Raw genomic sequence first — 10,308 nt, forward strand, 5'->3', positions numbered from 1 at the left:
CCTGCCGCCTTCCTGGCCGTGCTGCCCCAGCCCCGGCAGCCAGCTCTCCGTGAGGCCGACCTTCCTGCTGGCTCTGGCCCCAGGCCAAACGCCTGAGCTGAGCTCGGAGCAGAAGGTCAGGGCTCTAAGGCGCGAAGGGTGGGGGCTGTGTTCGCAGCGACAGATCCCCAGGTGCAGGCCTCCCTCTGTCGGCTTCCCCCCCTCCCTCCATGACCTCCTGGTCACGGTGATGCTCGCGGAAGCCAGGACCCAGCCCTGGAGCCCGCACCCGCGCCCTGCGGGCCTGGGACCCTGCCCCCCGCCTGGTGTCCGCCTACAGGAAGCCTCAGGCCTGCTTGCGGGGGGAGGCGGGGGGGACCCTAAATCTGGAGTATGTTTTGCACTCTTCTCCTTAGAAAGCCCCCAAACTGTAAGCTAGCCCCGGAGTGTACGAGCACCCGTTCCTGCCTCTTCCCGGGAGGGAGAAGCAGCCGTGACCACACTCGATGCTGCAAGAACGCTGCCGTTGGCAGCCACAGCTTCTCTCCCTGCAGCCGCGGGGGACGTTCGAGAACAAGGACGGAGCAGGCAGATGAGCCTGCACGCCAGAGCTTCAGCTGCAGGAAACACGAGGTGACAGAATCGAAGGGACACACACACCCCGGGCAGGCTGGCCGCCTTAGCGTGGCCCGCATTGGACGGAGTCGGAAAAGTCCGTGACGACCCAGAGGTCATGAACGATGCCATAAGTGCCAGGACCGGGGACCCCACAGGCCGCCCTTGTCCGCAAACCGCACTGTTCTCACCTCTGCGGGGGACACGGAGGGCCTGTCACCGTGCCCCTGCCCGCGCAGGGTCGACAGAACCGCCAGCCCCTCGCTTTCCCCGGGTGTGTAGACAGGCTCCAGCCCCAGGCAGCCCCTGCCCCCAGCAGCCTCCATTCCAGCCATGCAGGCGAGGGACGTCCGGGCCCAGAACCCCTCGTGCCATCCAGGCAGGGCCTGAGGACCCTCTGCTGGGCCCCAGGGGTAGGATGCAGGCCCGCAGCTGACCTTCCTCTGCTGCCCTGGAGAGCACCCCTCCGGGCACCCAGGGTACATGGCACTGGACAGATGGGCTCCCGCGTTAATTCTCCTCTGCCCTCCAGCGACCGGGGGACGATCCTGCCTTGGACAGTTTGCATGTGCTCAGTTTCCTCCGCAGGGAGGAGAACGTGCCCCCCAGGACCCTGCGCAGCCGCATGCCGTCTCGGCTGCAGGGCAGGTCCAGTCTGGGGGCTGGGAGCTGCCCCGTGAACATCTCCCACCCGGCCAGGGCGTCCACGGCCCCGTCCACCTGCACCAGTTCGTCCTCCGTCACCTCGCGCTCCAGGGCCTGGATGCACAGCGCCAGCCACCGCCCGTGCTCCTCGATGGCCTCCCGCGGGGGTCCGAGCGGCAGCGGGCTCTCAGGGACGGCCAGCGAGCCCAGCCCCTCCTCGGGCTCCAGCTCCGGCCCCCCGGAGAAGCTGCGGCTCCACGCATCGGGGGTCAGGGGCTCCGACAGGCTGCTGCCCGGCTCCGACGTGCTCCCGCAGCTCAGGCCTGAGTCGGCGCTGCCGGGGAGGGTGTCCTCCACCACCGAGGGCAGCCCTGCGTCCGGGCTGGGCCGCGCCCGTGTCCCGGCTTGCGTCCAGGCGTGAAGTCTCTGGGAGGGAGAGACAAGGCTGGGTTTTCTGGGTGCCGTCACTTTAGCCCGGGCACTGTCCCCAGACCCTCCCAGGCTCGGCGCCACCCGGGCCCACGTGCACATAGGAGCGGTGCACGCCCAAACTTCAATTTAACTCAAACTGTATTAAGCAATAAATACTCGAAAGTCCTCCCTCTCTACCTGTTTTACTCCTTTTCCCTCTGATCTCTGCTCTCAGGTCTCTGGCGTCTGCACCATGGACACGCCTGTGACCACACACTCGGATGCCCCTTCCCAGCGCTGCCCCCAGCGTCCCCCCCGCGCCCCGCTGACCAGGACAAAGGGACAGCAGGGGCCATCCCTGGTCTTCCATCAGTGCTCGGTCACTGCCGCAGCATCCAGGGACTGGCTGGGGACAGACCTGGGCTCCGGGGCCCCCCTCCTCCGAGCCCCTCCAGTCACGTGGGTGAGGTTCTGGGACAGGCTCCATTCCTGGTCAGGGGCGTGAGTGGAAGGTGGGAGCAGAGAAGCCACGAAAGTTGGGGCAGGTGAACACAAGCCCAGGAGGAACGCAAGTGAGGATGCTCGTGCTTTTCACAGGCCGGAGCCGGCCCCCTTCCTGTACACCTCCCAGCACGTCCCAGCTCCCCTCTTCCCGCGGACAGCCATCAGCCGCTCCCCCCACGCCCTCCACGGGGCAGCATGTGGGGTCCCCCCTCCAGCTAGGCTGCCCCCTTCCTCAATAGCCCATTCCCCAGAGTCACTCAGAAAGGATCCGCACAAGGCGGCAGCTCTGGGACCTGCACACGCCCAGCCCGCTAGCTCAGCGGTCCTCAAAGTGGGGTCCCTGCCCAGCAGCACCCCCCGGGAGCCTGTGAGACATGCAGGCCCTCCCCTCCCGAGGGGCCGGGTCAGAACCTGTCCCCCACGGAGTCTGCCACCCTGACCTTCACCAGAACGCCACCGCTTACGGCCCAGGCTGCCGGCCTCCAAGAGCAACGGGGGGCTTCCCAGAGCCTCAAACATGGCTTTGGGCTGGAAACTAAAATTCAGCCAGAGTGATTGTGTTGATAGGCCTTAATACACACCCCCCTGCCTTTGGACTTGGACTCAGAATGAAGTTTGAGTTTGCCAAGCCCTCCTCCCCGAGGAGGAGGTTCCTTCCCCCGGGCAGCTGCTGGCCCGTCTCCCTGGGCCTCGGGGCGGCCTGGGGACCCTGCTGCAGGCAGCACCTCAAGGTGACAGCAGAGGGCAGCATCGCCCCGCGAGCTCAGCCTGGCCACCTCCCAGCGTGTGCGTGAGCCTCCTCGCCAGGGCCGGCGCTTCCTCTGGGCGGGGGAGGGGGGGGAGGAGGGAGGAGGGGGGAGGAGGGAGGAGGGGGGGAGGAGGGAGGAGGGAGGGCAGGGCAGAGCCTGCGGCAGGACGCAGGAGGGCGTCTGAGCAGATGCCGGAAGCGCTAGGACAGGCCCAGCACCTGACCGGCGCTCAGAGACGGTGGCCTGAGAAAAGCCATCTATCTGCCCCTTGTCCCTCCTGCACTCGTCCAACCTGATGGCCTCGGCCACCATTACGGGGTGCGGACCGTGGGCCAGGCACCCGGCTGAGGCCGTGACGTGCTGCCCAGCACCAGCAGGATGCCAAGAGGTTGGCACACGGGTCTGCTCACTCGGCCTGGGGTTCTCGCACCCGGGACCCGCCTCTCGGCCCACTGGCCTCCGACCCCCAGCGCGAGGCCGGACTGGGCGGGTGCTGGGCGGAGGGGGGCGCTGCCCCGGGAGCGCCACTCACCTTGTACCTCTCGACGAGCTTGAAGCCCAGGACGTGCTGCAGCTTCCTCAGGCAGATGGGACAGAGGTCCAGGGGCCGCCGCAGGGCCTCGTCCAGGCTGAGCGCCCCCTGCATGAGGCAGCGCAGCCAGCGGCAGTTCCCCAGGCCCAGGAGGTGGCAGAGCTCATGACACGTGACCTGAGGGAGCCCACACAGCGCCACTGCCCTCGGGCTGCGCACCCGACCGCCGGCCAAGGCCCCGGCGCCGCCCGCAGGGCCCCGGTGGCCAGAAGCGGTCCGTGTGCCCTCGGCCCCGCTCCCGACGGCACAGGGCACAGGCGGACGTCTCCGGCGCGGCGGCCCCCAGGGGCCCCCCAGCATGGGAGCCTGGGCGGCAGAAAGACCCCGGTTCCCATCCCAACGCTGCCCCTTCCCAGCTGTGTGAGCTCAGGCAAAGGTCTGGCCAGCTCTGGGCCTTGCTGTCTGCGCTCCCTGAAGCCTGACCCTCGTCGTGAGGGCTGGACGGAGCGCTCACGCCCTTCTGTCCGATCGCACATCCTCCCCAGATTCCTAGAACTCGCCCGAGCCCCCAGGCCTTCCACCCTCCTGCTGCCCCATCTTCTCCTCCCCGCCGTGCACTCACCCCACGTCCTGGCCTCCCTGCCCACCTTGCAGCACTGGACCATCCCCAGGGTGCTGAAGCCCACGCTCTGGCCTCCGACCCGCACGGGAGTCTCGGGGCTGTCTGCGGCCACCTCGGCCGGGGCTGGGTCAGCGGCGCTGGGCCCCGACTGCAGGAGATCCCCCGAGAACCGGGCAAAGCTGCAGACGCCTACTTCTGGGGGGAGGCAGACACGCCAGGGCAGCCGCTCACGGAGAGCCCAGGAGCAAAACTGCCCCGCCCTCGGGGTGCACGGGTCCTGGGGGCCCGGCCCTGCCAGCGCGCCCCCGTGAACGTGGCCGCGAGGTCCCTGCTCAAGAGGAGGCAGGACGCGGGGATGCGCGTTCAGGGCAGCGGCTTCCAGCTAGTGCGTCATCCTCCCCGGGGGGGTTGGCGCTCCCATGCGCTCGCTGGCCCAGGGCGGGGCCCCCCACAAGCGCGGGCTGAGGCAGGGGTGCCGGGGCTCTGGCTCACCGTGGCCTGGAAGGAACTTGCCAAAGGTGAAGCTCCAGGCCTCGCACGGGTACAGGTCGGACAGCGTGAGGCCCAGCACACACAGCGCGTCACCCGGCTTGCTGTTCTTCAGGAAAGACAGGATGCCGTCTGCGAGGGGAGAGGGCCCGAGGGGCGCTGAGGGGGCTGCTGGGCCCCCGTCTGCCAGCCCCAGGCTCCGGGCAGGAAATCCTGTCATCCCCTCTTCCTCTGCCCACGCTAGCCCCTCCCAAAGTCAGGTGCAAGCTCGCCACATTGCGCAAGCAGCTGGTCGTCCGAGGCCGAGAAGTCCTAGCAGCCACGTGGCACGACATGGAGCAGGGGCCACAGGCCTGGGCCTCGGGGGCAGGCAGCCGGGGTCACGTGGGCAGGACCTCAGGGTCTCCATTTCCAAAACTCAGCAGAGCTGGTTTGGACGGGGTAGTTGAAAGGCCCAGAGACATCCAAGTGGGGACGCCAAGAAGGCCACTTGACCAACGGGGCCGGTGTTCAGGGGACGGTGCCCCTGCGGCCACAGGATGGGACCCCGGCCCCAGAGACGACTGCATCCTAGTCCCCAGGGCCTGTGAATGTTCTGCCTCACAGCAGGAGGGCCGCTGTGGACGTGATTAAACTGAAGGCCTTAAAATGGGAAGTTATTCCGGATTATCCGGGTGGGCTCAATGCAATCATTAGAGTCCTTAGACGAAGAGACAGAGGGTCAGAGAGACCTGAAGGTGCTATGGTGGTGGGCAGAGACGCAGCAGTCAGGGACTGGGCCTGGAGCGGGGCCGTGTCCTGTAGGCAGGGGACAAAGGAAGGACCAGCAAGGTCTAGGACTGGGAGAGGAGGGTCTCAGTGGCCAAACCTGCAGCCTGGGACCCAGGAAGGAACCGCCGCCATCAGGATGGCATCTGCCCCAGCCAAGAGCTCCCTGTACCCCCCGAAAACTCCGTGCTATCAGCTCCCCGTGGCACATGCTGGGGACTGCGGCCAGCCCTCCTGCCGGAGATAACCAGACAAGCTGGGTGAAATACAAAAAAACTCCTTAAAGCATCCTAAATGGGGCGGCGCTGGCCACAGGGGACACTGCACATGCCTGGGGGGGGGGGGGTGAAGCAAGCTTTTCTACATCTGATTAGTGGCGACTGGGTCACCGGTGTGTTCGTCAAGGCTCACAGAGCTGTTACGAAAGGGAGGGTTTCACTACATGTGAATTATGCCTCAGTAAATGGGACTTTAAAAAAAAATCAGAATCTGATGAGAAATTAGAACCGGGGAGAGGATTGGAGCGGGCAGCTAAGGCTGAGCTGCTTCTGGGATGGGGGTGGGGGGTGGGGGCTGCAGGCTGGACTCCCAGGGCCATGGGCAGCCCAGAAAAGCTGCCTGGCAGAGGAAAACCAGAATCCTCCCTAGAACAAATCACATCACCCCCGGCCACGAGATCTTCTAAATTAAACTACCTTTCCTATTAAGATGTCCAGCTAACAGTGAAGAATGACAAGACACGCAGACAGCAAGGGCCCCCGGAAAGGGCCCCATGCCAAGTGGCAGAGCCTGCGCCCCGTGCGCTCACCCACCTGTGTGGAGCTGGAGTCTGTCCGAGTCCTGGCTGGGACGCGAGGAGCAGTGGATGGACGCGGCCGCCACCGAGGGCAGGCACCTGACCTGCAAGCCCAAGAAAAAGGCCTCCGTGCAGTTCCTCAGGTGTTCCAGTAGAGCGCCGCCCGCCGGCCCCTCACTCAGGTCTGGGGGCGGGGCAGCGCATCAGCTGCGTGGCCCCCACTGGCCTGCGCCCAGCGCCCCCACCCAGCGCCCCCGGCCACGCCAGCCACTGTGCCAACGAGGCTGACACGGACCTGCCTTTGCAGAGTCGGGCACACAGACATCTTTAAAAGAACAAAGGAGAAAAATGGAGGACAGGCCAACGCCCAGATGAAAGATGCAGGTGACACAAGTCTGGAGGGCGGGGAGCTCTGGGAGGGGTGGCGGGGCCTCATCAGGCACCATAGTCCCTGAGGCTGGCGGGGCAGCCGGGGCGGCGGGGGCGGGGCAGAGGGGCCCCTCCCTCGGGTTAGTGCTGCCAAGAGCCAGCCTGGCAGGAGCAGAGTGGGACACAGGGAGGGTGCAGACGAGGCCGGGGGGCGGGTGAGGTGCCCCTGGGGGGAGCCACAACCGGGCTGTGTTTTAGGACAGAGGGGCACAGACCGAGGGTGGCAGCCAGGAGGGCCTGGGACGGGCTGGTTGGAAATGCAGAGCCCCAGGCCACCTCAGAACCGAAGCCACATGTTAACGAGGTGCCCGTGATCGGCTCACGAGAGCTTGGGAAGCCCTGGGGAGCCGCCAGCGGGGGACACGGAGCAAAGTGCATGGTTTAGGGGCTGGGTGGAGGCAGCGTCTCTAGGCAGAGAGGGCGGACTGGCCGCAGGGTGATGGAAAACGAGGGCTGCCTGCAGGGGACTCACAGGTTCTGCCCCCAGCTCCGGCCGGCTCCTCCTCTGCAAAGCCACACCTGCCCCACGTCCCCTCTCTGCCGGGCCAGGACCCCCACCCTCAGCGCGCAGACCGCCCAGTGGCCGCCCTCCCCGCCAGCACCCGGCGTCCCTCACGCGCCCAGCCAGCCTCCGCGTCAAACAGGCCAGCAGCGCTCACGTCCCACCCCCACGCATCACCAGCTCCGGGTGACGGGGGTCGAGTGACCTCTCCCGGCCTGTTTCCGCGCCTGTGACATGGGCTGGTCCTAATCTCAGCCCCCACGGGGGGATCTGGTCTCTGGAAGGCACCCAGCACAGGGCCTGGGATGGCACACCTGGGCGAGGCCACACCTGCGAGCCGCGGACCGTGACACAACCACAGAGGGCCCCACGGCCCGGGGCTTTCTGACAGCTGTCTGAGCTGGGGGGGGGGGGGGGGGGCAGGGGAGGTGGAGCATCTGAGCCGAGGGGGGCTCCCTGCCCCCACCCCCACGCCCAACCCCACCAGTGCTGTCCCCGTTGCTGTCAGGGCCTGCCTGGGGCCTGGGTGGGCACAGCCTCCCTGCCTCGTACCTAGATTTGGAGTCGGGTTCCCTGCAGGGCCCTGCCGGCTCCAGGACACGCCCCCACCCACGGGCCCCCCGGCCTGGTACCTATGGGCTGCAGGTAGATGTGCTTGCGGGCAGGGCTCTGCCTCCGGGACGGCAGGGAGGCGTGGAAGGTCTGGAAGTCCTCGGGGGCCTCGGGACGGCTGAGGAGCCAGTCGAAGGCCGTGCGGATGAGCAGCGTGCAGAAGAGGGTCCTCCGGGGGTTGTAGGCCTCGGCCAGGAAAAGCCTCTCGGCAGGGGTGAAGGAGGACACATAGCGCTCCCGCAGGGCGGGGTCGGTGGAGACCAGCGCCTCCTTCAGGGCCCGCGGGCCGAAGCAGAACTCCTGGGCCGGCCTGCACTGCAGCATGGCGGGCCTGGCCTCTCCGGGGAGCCCCTGTTGTTGCCCATGAACACCCCCACCCCCGGGGACTGCCACCGGCTCTTCCGGAACCTTCCTGCAGGCCGATGGGAACAGCAGATGGCTCCCCTCCGAAGGACGCCCGGCATGGGGGGTCCTCAGCAACAGCAAGGGGTGGCAGGGACACGTCCCGGCGTGGCAGCACCCTGGGGAGGGGGGACGGGCACCACTGAGCACACAGGGCCTGTTCGCTCAGGCGGGCAGTGGACACGGCCCCCCAACCCAGCCAGGGGCAGAAGGACGGCATCTGCTCCAGCCGCCCAGCCCCCCACAGCGGGGAGCCTGGAGCCCTGGCACCCACTCCCCCACCCCGCCCGCCCTCAGATGGGGGGCACCCAGGGAAGGGCCCCCCAAGAAGGAAACCAGCTCTGTCCCTTTGTGCACCCCATGGCCTGGGGCCCCACAGCACCTCCTTGTCCCAACCACAGGCCTTCCTGGCCGGTCCCCGTGTGCCCGAGGACGGAAGCCTGCTCCCCGAGTCGCCCGGCCAGCCGGGAGCCCGCACAGCGCCGGGCCCAGAGGCTTCCCGCACACGCGAGGCACGGGCACACGTGCCAACCACGGAAAGCTATAAATAGGGCGATGTGGCCGAGCAACAAAGAGCGCTTTAAGGGCTGGAACAGACCGGGCAGGGAGAGGAGACGCTGGGGAGGACAGATGGGCCGGGAGAACGGGACAAAGTCAGTTCGCAGATTGGAGTCTTCCGAGTCGGAGCGCGGACTGGCACGTCCGTGCTCATCACAGACAACGCCCCCTCCCCGCCACACACACCCCAAAACACTACCACGCTCCCGGTGGACGAAGGGCTCCGTCTCCATGGGCAGGGGGAGCCTCGCCGAGCAGGGGGAGGTGACGAGGGAGGAAGCCAGAGAAAGACGCACGAAGAACAGAGCAGAGCACAAGGGGGATCGGGACGCGGCGGAGAGCGGCACTTGGCCGACGCTTAATTTAGAAAGTCAGGCCAGCGATGCAAAACCCCGAAACAGGAACGGGCCTTGTTTTTGTGGGAAGAATGGAGAAATGAGCCCACACCCCCTCTGGCTAACCCCGACTTAAAACATTCGTCTGGAAAACCAATTTCTAGGTACACACACATACGCACGTGTGGGCACAGACGTCTATGTAAACACACGCAAATATACACACGTATACACCAAGACGCCCTCTAGATTTCCCAGGTTTCCCTCATTATGGACGTGTAGGTACCCTGACCTATGTTCCGGAGTTACTGTTGGAGGGCGGGGGCCGGCCAGGCCGGAGTGCCCACTGAGGGCCCGTCACAGACAGAAGCACATGTACGTTTTATAGACACGAGGCCTGATTCCACGCCCAAACTTACATGCTTTTGACTTCGCATATGATGAGCATTTTCCCAAGTCCTTAGACATTCTATTAAAAAACGCCATTTTAGGGGGCACCTGGCTGGCTCAGTTGGTTAAGCACCCAACTCTTGATCTCAGGGTGGTGAGTTTGAGCCCCACATTGGGCTCCATGCTGGGCATGGAGCCTACTTAAAAAAAAAAATGCTATTTTTTTCCTGGTTGCCCCCAAAACACCGTGATGAACATCTTGGTACATAGGTCTGAGTTTCTATGTCCTCAGGAGATTCCCAGGAGACACCATGGGTTTAAGGGATCTTGATCTGTACGGCCAAAATGCTTTCCAGAACGGTCTTGCCAAGGACCCCCAGGCGCTAGGTGGTCAGCAGCAAATACAACTGGCCGCTAAATCCTGGGTGGGGCTTCTCGGCTTGAGCCCTCAGGGAGGTGGGAGAGTTGCTACCCACATTTCTAAGAGGGTGCAGCAAGTTTAAAACTGTCCCCAGAGCCACCGAGCCGGGAAGAGTCAGAGGAGGGACGGGAACGCACCTGCACGGCGTCCCGTCACCTGGAGCGGCGGGTGTCCCCGCCTTCCCCGCCAGGCTCTAGCACAGCACTGGCGATTTGCAACAGGGTACAGAACCTGGCTGTAGGAAGAAAACATCAGATGCACGAACACACGGACCAAATCACACGGCCTGCCGAAGGGCCCTCGCGGGCAGGCTCTCCACGGGGCCAGAAGGACCCGAGGGGGATCTGCCGTTCCAGAGGCAGCCGGGGAGGGCCCAGCACAGGGCACACAGGGGCGCCTGCCCTCCGTCCTTGGCTCGGTGGACAGTCCGTGAGCACCTGCCCGGCCATGGAGCTTGGCCAACTCCCCTGGACCAAACAGGCGTGGGTCCCTGGACTTCGGGAGCTTAAATTCTAGTGACGTAACACACACAGTACGAGGCAGTGAAAG

The 10,308-nt window shown here is 65.7% G+C and overlaps 1 protein-coding gene across 2 annotated transcripts; it reads right to left on the reverse strand.

Annotated features, from left to right (window-relative positions):
* Nucleotides 1-829: 829 nt before the first annotated feature.
* Nucleotides 830-7,977, reverse strand: AMZ1 (archaelysin family metallopeptidase 1). Of its 2 annotated transcripts, none has more exons than XM_045875901.3 (6): nt 7,674-7,977; nt 6,127-6,294; nt 4,550-4,678; nt 4,083-4,252; nt 3,436-3,543; nt 830-1,665 (listed from the first exon to the last, which is right to left on the reverse strand). In XM_045875901.3, the coding sequence occupies exons 1-6, from the start codon at nt 7,975-7,977 to the stop codon at nt 1,105-1,107; spliced, it is 1,440 nt and encodes a 479-aa protein (XP_045731857.1). In that variant the 3' UTR covers nt 830-1,104. The 2 variants fall into 2 exon arrangements, with proteins under 2 accessions (XP_045731857.1, XP_045731856.1); XM_045875900.3 differs by having other exon boundaries at nt 3,436-3,612.
* Between the last annotated feature and the right edge of the window lie 2,331 nt (nt 7,978-10,308).

The sequence above is a fragment of the Mirounga angustirostris genome, unplaced genomic scaffold (genome assembly GCF_029215605.1).
Source record: "Mirounga angustirostris isolate CCGP_5_RB_7025 unplaced genomic scaffold, mMirAng1.0.hap1 SCAF_5, whole genome shotgun sequence".
Taxonomy (NCBI): Eukaryota; Metazoa; Chordata; class Mammalia; order Carnivora; family Phocidae; genus Mirounga; species Mirounga angustirostris.

Excerpts from the sequence above, each read along its gene's own strand:
- AMZ1 (XM_045875900.3), bottom strand. The coding sequence starts at position 7,977 with ATGCTGCAGTGCAGGCCGGCCCAGGAGTTCTGCTTCGGCCCGCGGGCC. Across the intron at positions 3,613-4,082 it reads GGATGGTCCAGTGCTGCAAG|GTCACGTGTCATGAGCTCTG; the intron begins GTGGGCAGGGAG and ends GGGCTCCCTCAG. Across the intron at positions 1,666-3,435 it reads AGCTCGTCGAGAGGTACAAG|AGACTTCACGCCTGGACGCA; the intron begins GTGAGTGGCGCT and ends TCTCCCTCCCAG.